This window comes from Dermochelys coriacea, chromosome 5, assembly GCF_009764565.3.
Source record: "Dermochelys coriacea isolate rDerCor1 chromosome 5, rDerCor1.pri.v4, whole genome shotgun sequence".
Taxonomy (NCBI): domain Eukaryota; kingdom Metazoa; phylum Chordata; order Testudines; family Dermochelyidae; genus Dermochelys; species Dermochelys coriacea.
The window spans coordinates 92,505,041-92,521,178 of record NC_050072.1 but is presented as its reverse complement, the minus strand read 5'-3'; the positions used below and the strand labels follow the sequence as shown (position 1 = coordinate 92,521,178).

The 16,138-nt window shown below is 40.0% G+C and overlaps 1 protein-coding gene across 3 annotated transcripts in view; it reads left to right on the top strand.

The window, feature by feature from the left end:
* The window catches only part of NTRK2 (neurotrophic receptor tyrosine kinase 2), a 290,683-nt gene that overhangs the window by 170,249 nt on the left and 104,296 nt on the right, over nt 1–16,138 (top strand). Inside the window, exons 13-14 of one of the 3 annotated variants that reach the window (XM_043514505.1) lie at nt 931–1,121; nt 14,027–14,033. In XM_043514505.1, the coding sequence (XP_043370440.1) occupies nt 931–1,121; nt 14,027–14,033 (198 nt within the window). The remainder of the gene's footprint in view (nt 1–930; nt 1,122–14,026; nt 14,034–16,138) is intronic. The other 2 variants (XM_038402301.2, XM_038402302.2) reach the window with 2 other exon arrangements.

Below are 16,138 nucleotides of genomic sequence, written 5' to 3'. Positions count from 1 at the left end.
GGCTGTGAGATATTAGATCAAAGCCCCTTAAACCCTGTTGAGAAGTGCACAGTTTGCATAACCATTAATTAATTAATCAATCTGACCACGTTTTATCTCACCTGTTGCTGTGGCTTAATTGTAATAATAATAATAAAATGCAAAGAGAACAAAAAAGAAGTGGCCACTCAAATACTGGGTTCTGACAGGCTGCCAAGGGGAATGAAATATTCCATTAGGTTGGAACAGTTCTTGCACAGTGATGCATAGGGTAGGAGTTCGGTGGATTCCTTCCACCTGCCCTCCTTGCGTGTTTGCCCAGCACCTGCCTTGATCCTACATGTCCACTGGGCTCTGAATGTTGGCTTAACCCTCTTAGTCCTTCAGAATTGAGACAACCTCCCTCCTCAGGGAGAATGCATCTCACACACATATCCTGTCTCACAATAAGGCCATGACAAAGGAAAACATCCCACAGCTTTGTTTTCAAAGGCCTTACTTGTGTATGTTCTGAGTAGGGACTAATGCACACAAGCAATGAATACAGGTTATAGGTTATTGCTGGAAACAACAGAAGAGTTCACTGCATTTTGATATTTCTCCCACTATATTGGATGTAGTCCTATCAAGTTTATGTTATCTACCAATATAGGTACTTATAACACACTCGGAGTCATAGTATCTGAGTGCTTTAGAGGTTACCTATATGGAACGATGATCCTTGTGCATATAAAGGAGTCACCAAATGAAGCCTTTGTTTTAAGTCCCATATGAAATATGTTCTCCACCTCCCTCAACAAACATCCAAATTCCCAAAGGCAATAACACCAACTAGCAAAAAGAAGGCTACTAGCTAGTCGTGCTTTAGGATAGACTGGTTAGTCAAAGCAAGTGACTGAGGGAGGGGAAAAAATTGTCAAGTTACAGGGGAATCTTTGTTTCTAACTCTAGGTCCTTCTTCAGTTATCAGCAATGATGATGATTCAGCAAGTCCCCTCCATCACATTTCGAATGGGAGTAACACTCCATCCTCTTCTGAGGGCGGCCCAGATGCTGTCATCATTGGAATGACAAAGATTCCTGTCATTGAGAACCCCCAGTACTTCGGAATCACCAACAGTCAGCTCAAGCCAGACACATGTAAGTATAGATGTTTATATGTATTTTGGTCATTTATTTTTCTCAGCCGTGAGCTGGGTTTCTTTACCTGAGCTAACGGGGAAATGATGTAACTTGCAGGGGTAGTCCTCGGGGGGGGGGGGCGGGGGGGTTAAATGTATGCAAATCATTAAGGGCATTTGTACACAGGATGAACTGCTTTACATCTGTCAAAGCCAAAAGACCAAATTCAGCCCTTGTGAGGAGTCAGTTAAGACAGCTACACAGAAAGCCTTATCCAAAGTTCATTGAAGGCACTGAGAGACTTTCCATTGATTTCAATGGCCTTTGGATCTGGCCTTTGCACCTAATATGAATTTGAGCCAGTGTATTCTCAAGAAAAGACTAATCTTGCTTTGGGCCAGAACCAGAAGTCAATATTTGCATTGTATTGTTATATACATTCTGTTATCAAATTACTTGTGTTGTGGCTATGACTGTAAATTCACTTTGAAATATATATATATTTAAAAGTAATACTAAAATAGTGTTGAGATTACAGAGGGTGACAAATTTTATTCTTCTGCTTTATTTGTATAGTTCAGAGTTTATATTTTAAAAAGGTGTTTAATATTTAAGATGAAGCACTAGGTTTTGTTTTCACCTCAGACGAACAGTAAGTCTAACTGTCACATATATCTTCTCAGTCAATCAAGTTGGAGGCATACGAAGTGAGTGGTTAAAAAAGCACGCCAGGCTTCTGTTACTGATCTCCAAAACAAATATTAGTTTTGCACATGAACATTTTAAAAGTTAGGGGAGGTTGTTTTTGAAACATTAAATATAATAGTACAGCAAATAAGAAATATATTGTGGTCATCTACAAATATTGTGGATAACTACTGACACTAACATATTATAGCAGTTGAGGCAGTAATTGCTATAATCAGAGTTTCTTAACAGTTTCCATTCTAACTCACAATTTTCAGTCATTTGTAACTATCTCAAACTTTTACCTTTTGGACTAAAATTGTTGTGGCTTGGTGCCTAGTGGGTTTTTAATGCTTCAGCAAAAAATGGTTTTGTAGCATGAGAAGAATGAGAAAAAATTACCTTCTTCATTATAAAAAAAATGCAATCTTTGTTTGTTTGTTTTTGGAACAGTCTTAAAATAGTCAGAGGTTGAAAGTTGTGGTAGAAATGGCTCATATTGATTACAAATGCCTTTAAGTGTTCCAGTAAAAATTATTCTCATTTGACCAAGTTATGAGCCTTAATACATTGTACACGTCACATCCCCAATAGATTTTGTATAAGCTTTTCCTTAAATTCATAGGCTGCCTGATCCATTTCCCAAGGAATTCAGTGGAAAGACTCCCATTTACTTCATTGGGCTTTGGATCGGGCCCCATGTGTGTGGTTGAGGAATGCTACGTTGTATTGATGTGCGTGATTGATTTAAATATTCAGCAAAAATTTTAGTGTGGATACACAAGCTGAGGCTTTTGCCTTAAAGCTTGCACAGTTTACAGAGTGTAACAGTAACCCTCCTCTAATCACTGTGTGTTTTTTAACATGTGGAAAGGTGGAGACCAGGTAGGTGACCAGATGCCCCAATTTTATAGGGACAGTCCCAATATTTGGGGCTTTTTCTTATATAGGCATTTATTATCGCCTTTCCCTCTCTCCATGCAAAGTCTCTGGCTTTAACAAAAATGTTTTAAAAATGTACGTGCTCTGTTCTAAAACAAAGAGGTCACTTGAGTTGAATAGGAAGTTGGAGCTCAGCTGTAGAAGCATTGCATCACAATTGAACAACACTAACTACAGTAAAAGTTGTAAGTCAACAATCTCAGGTCCTGATCCTGAAAAGACTCAGGTCTTTTCTACTCAGATCTTAACTAGAGCAGGAACATGCACTATGAAGGGGTGATTTCTAAAGTGCACTGACGTGTTGTGCATTAATTGCTCTGTGTAGACCCTGCTGGCACACTAAAAGTTCCCCACTTTAATAGAGTGCCTATTTGAAACATCCCGCATCCCAGTATGCATAACTCCACTGTGTAGATGTGCCCTTAAACATGTACTTGATTTTGCACATTGTGAGTAATACCACTGACTCTGATAGGTTTCAGAGTAGCAGCCGTGTTACTCTGTATTCGCAAAAAGAAAAGGAGTACTTGTGGCACCTTGGCAACTAACAAATTTATTTGAGCATAAGCTTTCATGAGCTACAGCTCACTTCATGAGACGCATTTGGTGTCCACCAAATGCATCCGATGAAGTGAGCTGTAGCTCACGAAAGCTTATGCTCAAATAAATTTGTTAGTCTCTAAGGTGCCACAAGTACTCCTTTTCTTTTTACTGACTGATGAAATTATTTGCAGTGTATAAAATTAAACATGTGTGTAAATGTGTAGAGAATGAGGGTTTATGTCTTCACATTACTATGCATGATATGATTTGAATGATGAGGAAGGTGGAGATCTGTACATCAGGTCATTCCACGTTCTGCTATGCTGTGTTGATGATCTCAGTGTTTGAGATATTTGGGGTTTTATTATTTTAAACAAAGAGAACCAGATAAACTACATATAATATAATCAAGACAAATCTTGTCTCTTCTATCACATTGAGCATGTCCAGTAAAGAGGATATTTGAATTGTCTGAGACAAAAATGGTCTTCCCATGAATAATTTCACACACACTCTATCTGTCTCATTCACTCACTTTTTATTACAGTGTTGCACTTGTCCTTCTCTGATCTGCAAACCTCCTCCTGATTTGTATTTTTGATACTTTTATAAGCTGTAAGCTCTCATACCGTTTTCCTCTTTATGGTAATACCAGCTCAAAATGTCATCTGATTTCTCATCTCAAGTAAAAATAATTAACATTTATGTTTACTTCCTATCCAGCCTAAATACAGCTGTCGTCTAAGTATTAGACACCCCATCAATGACTGTCATGATGGAAAATGATTGTCATGCAGGACCCTGTGTGATTAATATTTTTATGCTGCATTTTTGGGGGGTTAAGTGGAATCACATTCCAACAATAATGCTATATTTATATGGAATTTGAAGGAGCATGTTTGCAGTGAGTAGCAAGTGGAGTTTGTTTTTTTCGTTCTCCATTTAAGTGATGTTCAAACCTATTGTCAAATACCTAATCCTGTAGACAGAGCACCAGGCTTCAACACCAACTCTGAGAAGTGTGTGTGTGTTTATAAAAATAGCAATCATAATAAATCTCATTTGAAATTCCATCACCAAAAAATCAGCACTTCTGCCACTGAAAAAAATTATTCCTGAGAAGTACTAGCATCTAAAAGTCTGGGAATGAGGAGACTAAACATGATAGTGCTCCCTTCCTGTTTTGATACTGTCACTCAAGATGAAAAATCAGAACTGGTGAGGTTTAGTTTTAGTAAGCACTCAAAAGTGTGGAGGTGAAATCCTGGCTTCGATTTCATTCTGGATGCTTATGTAGACATTCACTGAACGTACAGATAGACAATTGAAAATGACCCGCCTGCTCTCATCCATGCCTATGTGATATTTCCCATTCCAGCCACTGGTGGTTTAAAATCCAGTTTCCTCTGGCTTTCCAGCAAGCCCACAGGACTCTACTCTGGCTCCTGCCCATCTCGCACCCCTATCCTGCTATGGCATGAACACTCACCTACAGGTAGCCTCAGGTTCCTCTGCCTTCTATTCAGGGTCACACACAGATTTTGGAGGGCCTGTGACAATATCTGACACAGAGCCACCATTCTTCCAAAGAAATTACCACTGGGCATGCAGGTTGTGTGGGAGTGATGGTTGGAGAGGCACTAATCCTGCAACAGCATCTCCTGTCCATTAGGGCTGGACCCAGCTCCCAGCTCTCTGCTCCAGGCATTATGTACTGGTTTGACTTGGCTGCTGCTCAGGACTTAAATTCTCAAAGAGTATTTCCTGGAGCCCCCCGTGGGAGGCATTAGGACTCAGGGAGTCAGCCCCAAGTCTTTAAAAATATTTAATGGAGCTTCGCTCCGGACAGCTCCAGCTGAATTTAAGCCCTGCTGCTGCTCTGTCATGACCCTGTGCACTAGGTTGTTACGCCACTCAGTTTGGGAGCCCTCTCAAACAGGGGGCCTGGGAAAGGGTCACACACAGATTTGGGAAAGGACTTGCCTTTATTCGGCTGATTAGCCACTGCAGAAGCTTTCCACTTGGAATTTTTGCATTCTGTGATGCACTGAGTAACTTAAGGCACACCAAACTTGTTTACCTGCTTCTACTTAAACTAAAGTCAAGTGTCAGCCCTTTTTGTTTGTAGGTACCTGGCTAACTGTGACATATCTAGTTTCAAAAGGGTGGGAGCACTCAGATCCTGGACATGACAAAATGATATTTGGTATGAGATTGTTTTAAATGAAGTTGCAGTGAACTGGGAGCAGCCTGTAGTCTTCTCACTTGGGAATGGGACTTTCAAATGACACTATCAGAAATGAGGCCAGACATTCCAGTGAAGTAATCTTCAGTGTAGGACACTCACATAGATGGCAAACCTTCCAGAGATTATCCTCCCTTGGCACCAACTATACTGTCTAAAACCTCACAGGCGCAATGGCTAGCCATGCTATAAAGGTCACTTTTTGTGTCTTGTGAATTTTACTAATTCTAGCGAGACATTGTAAGCCTCAATCTCATTGGCCCCTTCATTGAGACCAGGACTTTTCCAGGATTAGCATTCAATAATCAAGCATGGCTGCTAAAGTTACCAAACTGACACACCAAAGCTATTAAGATAGGACTGAAAAGGTGAAGCCTGTAAATTCAGTAGTGCATAGCTATTGAATTTGTTAAATCGTCACTCAGTGAGCTGCTCAGTACTTGGAATATATCAGACCATTACTGTTATGTTTTAACGATTAAGTGTGGAACTTCTCACAGTAAATAACACTGCCTTGTTGATAGTAATGTGAAAGACAAAAGTTCAGGACCAGAGATGCATAAAACATCAATGGGATTGCAAGGATTGTGATTTACGGCAGAATTATTCCACTGCTTGGATAAGAAGCTGCTCTGAAGTAAACTTTGGGACTGGAAGAGGCAAATTCTGCCATGAGTTACACCCAGGAAAATTCCATGGATGTCACTGTAATTGCTTCCATGTAACTGTGAAAAATTTGATCTTTGCTCTTGGTTTTTTTATGTAAAGAACCAAATCTTGGCCTCAGTCAGAACATTAAATCTGAAATAATTCCACTGACTTGAGTTTCCCCATACTAACTAATTCAAATGCCTTATAGTTACAACAGGCTCGTAGTTACAATCCTCCTTTCTCCAGTTATTTTTTAAAGACGTTCTTATTATAGCGAAATGACATTCTTGGCAGGGGTATTAACTAGTTCCTGTGTGGTTTATCCCCTGGATATTTGTGCCAATGGCTAAGACACAAAGCCAGGTTTGCTTTAGAAAATGTGAGGAAATCTGTGTCCTTCATAGCTCCTGGTGTACCAGCATATTTCTGATGTCTGTCTTAATCACTCAATCATCATTTTCCTCTTGTAGGTGTGTACTGCTGTGTATGTACATATAAGTGCACATGCCTGAGTGTGGAAGTTTAGATGTATATGTTAGGCAAAAATCTGAGTGACATAATTGGATTCATTTTTATTTGTAAATAAAATAATTACATGACCTTGTGCTTCATCAGATTAAAATGAAATATTTATCTGAACCAAAATTAACAAATTAAATATCTTCTTTTGATAATAGAAAGTTGAAAAATAAGGCAGGGTTAGGGTAGACTCCAGTGAAAAATAATAGTTATGATACTTAGCTCAAATGTCATTAATGTAACATTTATCCTATCTGTATGTGCCTTAATTCAGATTCTACTGGATAAAACTGGAAAATTACACTAGAACAGTTTGTTTTAGTGCAAAAGAAGCTGTCCACATCCTTGCTATGAATTAATGAGAAAATGATTGATTGCTAGTACAATAATCCACAACAAATGTTGATTAAAACAGACTAGCATTTCTCTCAGTTACAGTAGAAGTGACATTGTTTCCAAGCTATGCAGAGTTTTCATGCCTTTTGTCAAATAAATGCCTATAAGAAAATGAAGTGCCTAATACTATATGATAACTAATATCGAGATGAGTGGAGCAGATTCTGTACCACAGCGTGGTGCAAATGGGCCTATGAAATAATTACTGTAAACTGATTGCTACTGATTTTGCAAATCTGCAAAACTAGCAAAAATTAGTTTACAATCTGTAGCTCCAGTCCTACAGTGTATTGCTAATTGCCTGTATGATGGTGATTTTTTTTAAAAAAGGAACTTTGAGAGTAACTCTCCTATATGCCATTTTGAAAACTGACAGTTTCATTAAGACATATGGTCTAAAAAAAAAAAGTCACACCATCTTGTTAAAGTTGAGTCAAGTATTTTGCTTAGTTTTCTGTGCCCTCCAGTTACAAATTTTGTTAGTTTGCTAAAAGTCAGTTCGTGGCTTGTCGTGACTTTGCTACCTTGGAGAGTAGAGGAATAACCCTATCTCACGCTCTTCCCAAAAACCTGCAAAGCAATGTGAGGACTTCCTTTGCCATGGGTCTGGGATCAGGGAGAGAGAGCAAGGAGTGTTGCCAACTCTTGTGATTTTTGGTGTTTCTTCTTAAAGCCCTAACTCCTGGAGTCAAGTCATCATTTCGGGTTTAAGTTAAAAAAAGCAAGTTTCTAGCCCTCCTGGTTGTGGAGAAAGGTAAATGAAAAGATCTAAATATTTATTATTTTTAAATTTCAGGATTTTAAAGCCAGTCTCATGGTTCTGGGTGGCCTGGCTGCTGAATATTTGAGGTTTGCAACTCTGGGGCTACCTGACTGGTACAATTCTGATTGAGTGGGTGAACAGGGAGGATGCACAGAGAGGTGGAGCTAAGCAAACCTACTGGCCAGCAGAGCTGAACTGAACACCAGCACAAGAAGTGGGGAGTATTCTACACCAAATAAAGGGTTGTAGCAAATTACTCCCCCTTGGTGCAATGGGAGAGCAGAGAAGGAATTGTGATTCTGAATTGCAGTTCCTCCTTGAGGCTTTTCCTCCATGATTAGGGCACTGAACAAAGGCTAAATCATGCTTAGTCTGATCTAGGCCCGGTCCTGCACCTATAACAACAGCAAACCTGTTTGCTGTGGCTCTCATCTTCCATTCTGGCAGAGATCCCAACACATACTGATGGCTCTAGGCATGTTTACAAAACTTAACCCACACACCAATATGAAAACCAAACCAAACCCCAATGAGTGGACTGTCCAGATCAAACCACCTGCAGTCAACAATACTGCCCAAAGTAGTAATAATGAATAATCATTAATAACCTCCCATGTCTAGCTACACCATATACAACATCCCTCCTGCTCACTAAAAGTCTGAGGAAAAAACAGGCTTCTTGACACCCCTTACAGGTTAGCAAATCCAAACTCTGTTGGTCTAAGTGGGGAGGCAAGAACCCATTACAGAAAATAAGATTTCAGCAGTCTTCTCTATTTTAAATAAGGAAGCTTGAGAGTCCAGTTGGTCACAGTGGTGATGCTGTTGCACAGAGAGAGGCAAAAAGAAAAGGAGTACTTGTGGCACCTTAGAGACTAACAAATTTATTTGAGCATAAGCTTTCGTGAGCTACAGCTCACTTCATCGGATGCATTTGGTGGAAAATACAGAGGGGAGATTTATATACACACACAGAGAACATGAAACAATGGGTTTTATCATACATACTGTAAGGAGAGTGATCACTTAAGATGAGCCATCACCAGCAGCAGGGAGAGGAGGGAGGAAAACCCTTCATGGTGACAAGCAAGGTAGGCTATTTCCAGCAGTTAACAAGAACATCTGAGGAACAGTAGGGGATGGGGTGGGGAGGAGAAATAACATGGGGAAATAGTTTTACTTTGTGTAATGACTCATCCATTCCTAGTCTCTATTCAAGCCTAAGTTAATTGTATCCAGTTTCCAAATTAATTCCAATTCAGCAGTCTCTCGTTGGAGTCTGTTTTTGAAGCTTTTTTGTTGAAGGATAGCCACCCTCAGGTCTGTAATTGAGTGACCAGAGAGATTGAAGTGTTCTCCAATTGGTTTTTGAATGTTATAATTCTTGATGTCTGATTTGTGTCCATTTATTCTTTAAGTAGAGACTGTCCAGTTTGACCAATGTACATGGCAGAGGGGCATTGCTGGCACATGATGGCATATATCACACTGGTAGATGCGCAGGTGAACGAGCCTCTGATAGTGTGGCTGATGTGATTATGCCCTATGATAGTGTCCCCTGAACAGATATGTGGACAGAGTTGGCAACGCGCTTTGTTGCAAGGATAGGTTCCTAGGTTAGTGGTTCTGTTGTGTGGTGTGTGGTTGCTGGTGAGTATTTGCTTCAGATTGGGGGGCTGTCTGTAAGCAAGGACTGGCCTGTCTCCCAAGATCTGTGAGAGTGATGGGTCGTCCTTCAGGATGGGTTGTAGATCCTTGATGGATCTTGTTGGAGAGGTTTTAGTTGGGGGCTGAAGGTGATGGCTAGTGGCGTTCTGTTATTTTCTTTGTTGGGCCTGTCCTGTAGTAGGTGACTTCTGGGTACTCTTCTGGCTCTGTCAATCTGTTTCTTCACTTCAGCAGGTGGGTATTGTAGTTGTAGGAATGCATGATAGAGATCTTGTAGGTGTTTGTCTCTGTCTGAGGGGTTGGAGCAAATGCGGTTATAGCGTAGAGCTTGGCTGTAGACAATGGATTGTGTGGTATGATCTGGATGAAAGCTAGAGGCATGTAGGTAGGAATAGCGGTCAGTAGGTTTCCGATATAGGGTGGTGTTTATGTGTATGTATGTCACGGCTAACCTGGTGGCTGAACTTTGTGACTTTGTCCTCACCCATAACTATTTCACATTTGGGGACAATGTATACCTTCAAATCAGCGGCACTGCGATGGGTACCCGCATGACCCCACAGTATGCCAACATTTTTATGGCTGACTTAGAACAACGCTTCCTCAGCTCTCGTCCCCTAATGCCCCTACTCTACTTGCGCTACATTGATGACATCTTCATCATCTGGACCCATAGAAAAGAAGCCCTTGAGGAATTCCACCATGATTTCAACAATTTCCATCCCACCATCAACCTCAGCCTAGACCAGTCCACACAAGAGATCCACTTCCTGGACACTACGGTGCTAATAAGCGATGGTCACATAAACACCACCCTATATCGGAAACCTACTGACTGAATTGGTTGGATACATCACCACACAGGATGCATGACTTTTTTATTGTCCTGCAGACTTCAGTGAAGGAAATGTTATGCACGCCAGTAGTTATGCTTCACTTTTCTTTAGCTGGGCAGCAGATTTTTGCATTTTAGTCCATCACAGTTTGAGTCCTACACATTTTGCTAATAATCTGGCTGCGTATTTCCTTTGCCCAGCACACAAAATGTAACACAAAATAAATTTGGTAGAAATTAGAATCTTTATCACCTGCTGTTCATCTGGGTTCTCAGCAGGCCACTAATTTCTTTAGTTTTTATCCAAATGAAATAAATGCTTTCAAAGACTGAAGTCTTCAGCTTTAAGAGCTTGTTTTCCTTGCCCCCTGGAAACTTCAAAACCAAAAAGAAATTAATCTCCTTTCCATTTTTTTTGTAGAAGTGAACCTAAAAGATCACCATGATCCAGATTGACATTCATGAAGCAGTGCTGATCTGCACAAAATTGATTATTTTCACTTAGTAAAAGAGAAAAGCAGAAAGTTGTTACATTTTCAGCAAAATGTTCTGGGTCCAATTACATTTCACCACTCAGAACAGTGTGTGATCTTGCACTACTTATTTGCGTGATTACTGCTTACTCACACCAGGATGCCCACTGCTGTGAATGGGATGACTGACATGAAAAAAGCATTGTACGTTCTGGTCCTTAATTTGTGAACTGTGTAGCTTGAGCAGCCTATTGTGTGAAAATTCAACCAGTAAAACGTGCTTTTGGATGTTTGTTAAAAGAAAAACATCTGAACTGAAGTATGCATTTCAGTTAGCAAAGCAGTGTGGAACGAGCTAACGTGAAAAGTGCAGCCTAATGGCTAATGCATATAGAATGCCAACTTCTGTAGTTGAAGCAGATACTTCATTAGTAAATTTGGTAGTTCAATTAGGCTCTGATTAAGCAAACCATCCCTCTTCAGCAAAGCACCCAAGTACATGCTTAAAGTTAAGCGCATACGTAATGCGGAATAATGAATGTATGTGCTTAAGAGGTTTTCTGAATTGGGGCCTTAGCCAGGGACACTGCTGGATCAATAAAACAGGCAGAAAAACTGTTAAACAAGTGTAACTTCAATGACACCATTGAACTGGGCCATTTGCCTCAGTTATTTGACTATTCAGCTCCGTCAAAAATGTGTACAGCACTTTGACTTGAAAGTATGTAGCTAAATCAGTGACATGCATCTGACAAATAATACCATACAGTCACACTATGTTACAGTGACTGAATGAAACCGTCTCCAACTCCATGGTGTCTGAGAAATTCAAGAGATGTTCATTTTTTAATATATATTGAAAGCATTTTGTAAAGTAATTTAAGTGGATAAAAAATGAGATTCCCTGTGTGAAATCTGTGGGAAAAAATGTAATTTATAAAAAGAACTTCATTATTAAGAGCCAGGGTGTGATTCTTGCTCCTACAGAAGTTAATGGGAGCAGGAGCAGACCTCTGGTTCGGTATTCCTTGCCCCAGTGGGAGTTTTGCAGAAATGCAGGTCCTGAGGAAAAATAATAATATGTAGACACAGAGAACATGAGTGAAAAATAAGAAAAGAATAAATTCCAAAATATATAGTTTACATTTCAACACATAATGAATTCAACTTTGAGACATTTTTCTTTTGGCATAAAAAGTCTAATAAATCTTAAGGTAAGAGAATCAGAAACAAATGAAAAAAACCTCATAGCCAAAATGATTCATAACTATATCAAACATCACATTCTCTCCAATTCATTACCAGTGATTGCATCACAGTTAAGAAGTCTGTGCTTGCTTGATGTGCCTGGTCTCAGACAAAAGTTCCAAATGTTCCAAAGATCAGCTTGGAGAAAATGATTGATTGCTAGTACAATAATCCACAGCAAATGTTGATTACAACACTTGTATTTCTCGCAATTATAGTAGAAGTGACATTGTTTCCAAGCTATGCAGAGTTTTCATGCCTTTTGTCAAACAAATGCCTAAAAGAAAATGAAGTGCCAAATACTATATGATAATTAATATCAAGATGAGTGGGGCAGATTCCGTACCACAGGGAGGTGCAAATGGGCCTTGAAACGGTCAGAATTTCTCCAGTGTAGAAAGGAAAGAAAGATGTGATAAGAGGAGTATTGGAGTGGGATGGGGAAGGGCTAAAGTCTTCTGGGCTATGGAAAAGCTCCTTGACAGCTGTGGAGATATATGCCAAGGGGCTGCATCAGTCCAGAATCCAAACAGGAACTCTTCTGAACTATGCCTTCTATGCTATACTGCAGCACGGAATTTGGGCCAGTGACTCTGATACCCATGGGCACAAAGGAGATTCTGCTGCTCCCTGTGAAAAATGCTTTCAAGAGGCAATTATACAGCAGCCTCAGGAGGAAATCCAGACTAAGCTAAAATGTGAATAAATCCCAGGGCAGGACGTAGATGAAGCTTGGTTGGGATACATTCCTGAATTATGGGCAATCTGAGGGTCAGAGAAAAAAATGGAAGGTAACTTTAAAGTGTTGCCTGCAAAAAAAAAAAATTCTAGCACCTACAGAATACTTTGCACCTTCAAAGTACTTTGCAAACATTAATTAATTAATCCTATTGATATCGCTCCAGTTTCTCATTGCCCATAACAGTACGTAAGTCAGAATGATAATGCTGTACTCCTCCACAGAATTGATGTAATTAATTAATTAATTTCAGTTTGTGTACACATTCTTTATAAAGGAGCTCCAGTCCTTTGATGTAGGCACTCCTTGACACATTTTAAAAATACATTTATGCACATAGTCTATTCCAGGAACTCTCGTCACTCAGTAATGAACATCAATTATTGCCCAGCAGCTAAAACATATTTCTGATATTTATGATCTTCTACCAGAGCCCTCCCAGTTTTTCTCGTAGCTTGGAAAAATGACTGGGCCTTTCAGCATGCCTTGAACTCAATAAACTCGTTCTACTTAGGATTGGCAAGGGAGAGTTTCAAAACCAAAGGCCCTCTCAGAGAACATCCTAACGGCCATGAGACTCTAGCCTTGGAGCTTTAATCAGCCCACCTGTTTGAAGTCTCTGAGCGGTTCATCACTCCCTGGTGGTGAGGGGCAAAGCTGAGCTGAACTAAGCAGGGAAGACTTGGTATAGAAAATCAATTGCTCGGTGAACTTGAGAGCCATAAACAGAGGCAGCTAACAGGAGAGTTTTGGTGGGAGTTTAGAGAGGGACTGTGAGAGACTCCGTGCTATGTGTGATATCATTTTGGCCAACAATGGAACAGTGGTGGTAACCTGCAATGGATGTGTGATGTTCTTTCCTGCCTGAAGCTAGAAGAGATTCCTGTACATGAAGTGCAAGTTGGTGGCTGTGCTGGAGGAAAAGATTCTTGGCTTGGAGGGGCACGTTGAGAAGCTACTACGAATCAGAGTAGCTGAAGAATTCCAAACCAGGTTTGGGAAACAACAGTACCCCAGCTTCAAGGAAGGAAGGGACCTGGTCACAAAGGAATCAGTTGTAGAGGAAGTCAGAGAGGAGGCCTGGCAGTTCATAACCACCAAAGGTCACAGCCGCATGGCTAGAGACAGATAGGCAGACTGTATCCACCAGACAATAGAGAAGCAGAAGGAATTCCACACAGCTAGAAGTTGCAAATCAATACCTGATCCTAAGCAAGGAAACTGTGGAAGATACCTCTCAAGATCCAGCAGGTCCATGGGAATGGAGAGATGTACGGGACACATGGGTGGATGGCAGCTTGGGTCAACCTATAAAAAATCAAGCTTACCCACAAAGAGTTCTCTAACTATCCAGGGTAAACAGACAATCCTTGCTAGATATTCAATAATCAGAAGGATTGAAGGAACATTCTGCCAGGCACAAGCGGACAACAGGATGGTGTGCTGCCTTCCTGGAGCTAAGACACCAGATGTCACTCTAAGATTAGATAGGCTTCTGACATTGAAGGGCAAGGATCCATTGGTGATGGTTCAGATCGGCACAAATGACACTACATCATGGGATATCTCACAGATAATAGAGGACTTCAGGGAACTCAGAAGCATGCTGAAGAAGAAGAATGTCCAAGCTATCTTTTCCGAAATCCTTCCTGTCCCTTTAGCAAAGAAAAACAGAAGGCAGAAGATTCTGGAAGATTCTGGCTAGGTAAAATGTGTAGGGTGCAGGGCTTTGGTTTTGTGGAACACTGGTCCATCTTCTTTGGGGAGGGGAGGCTATATAGTTTGGATGGCTTCCACCTCAGTAAAAGGGTGACTAATCTCCTCAGGGACAGGCTGGCTATAGTAGTCAGGTGGGGGGTTAAACTAATAGCAAAAAGGAAGGATAAAAAAGAGGGGCAATCTGAGAACTCAGTGAGCACAAAATTGAGATGTTAAGAACAAAATTAATTAATGAACCAAACGACAAAAAGAGAAAAAAATTCTTGAATTGACTATGCACAAATGCTAGAAGCCTGCGTAACAAACAAGAGGAATTGGAATTGCTCATTTATGAGCATAAATTAAATCTACGTCATATTACGGAAACCTGGTGGAATGATTCACACAATTGGAATATTCAAATCAATCATTTATAACCTATTTAGGAAGAATTGAGGGGTAGTGGCACTCTAAGTCAAAATGGCATTACCTGTTTCCAGGTCACAGATAATTTTCTTCTGAGTTATCTTGAATGCTTATGGATCAATTCTAACAGAGCACAAGATGGAGTACTAGTTGATGTCTGCTACAGACCACCGAATCTCACTAGGGAACAGAATGAACAGTTCCTTATGCACCTATCTACAAAGTTTAGGGTGAAAAAAACCTGTGAGATCATGGGGAACTTCAATTTGAGTGATTTACACTGGAGTCTCATGCTGACAATACTAAAACATCCTTGGAATTTCTAAACATTATAGATGACAATTTACTAACTCAAAAAGAGTTATAGCCAACATGGGGGAATTCTGTATTAGATCTTGTTCTAACAAGTAAAGAGGAACTGATCACAGAACTAAAAATTAATGGTAGCTTAGGTACAACTGATCATGACTTTGTCACATTTATAATGTGCAAGCAGAACAAAGTCCAGACTAGTAATATATATATATATACTAGGTATTTTAATAGGGACAGTTTCACAAAGCTGAAAACAATTATGAGCCAAATCTATCAGGAGGAAGAATTTAGTCAGAAAAAATGTGAATGATAATTGGGGATCATTTAGGAGTACCTTATTAGATGCCCAAAATTCACAATTCCATAATCAATAAGAGAGCTGTACTAATTAAAAATCTGGCCTGGTGTAGAGGGGAAGTGAAGGTAGCTTTAAAAAGTGCGTGTGTGTGTGTGTGTGTGTTGAAAATTTAAGATGGAAATGGTAGAATTGTCAATAATGCAGAAAAGGCAGAAATGTTCAATAAATATTTCTGTACTGTATTTGTGAAAAAACAGATTACATAATCTCATATGGTGATGATAACACTCTGTATCAGTAGTATCTCTGGAGGACCTTAAACAGAAGCTACTGAAATTAGACATTTTTAAATCAGCAGGTCTGGATAACTTGCATCCAAGAGTTTTAAAAGAACTGCCCTGAGGACCTTACTGGACCATTAATGTTGATTTTCAATAAGTCTTGGAGAACTGGGTAAGATTCAGATGTCTGTAAGAAACCTAACGTTGTGCCAATTTTTAAAAAGGATAAATGGGATGACCCGGCTAATTATAGACCTGTCAACCTGACACTGATCCTGGGTAAGAAAATGGAGCAGCTGATATGGGGATC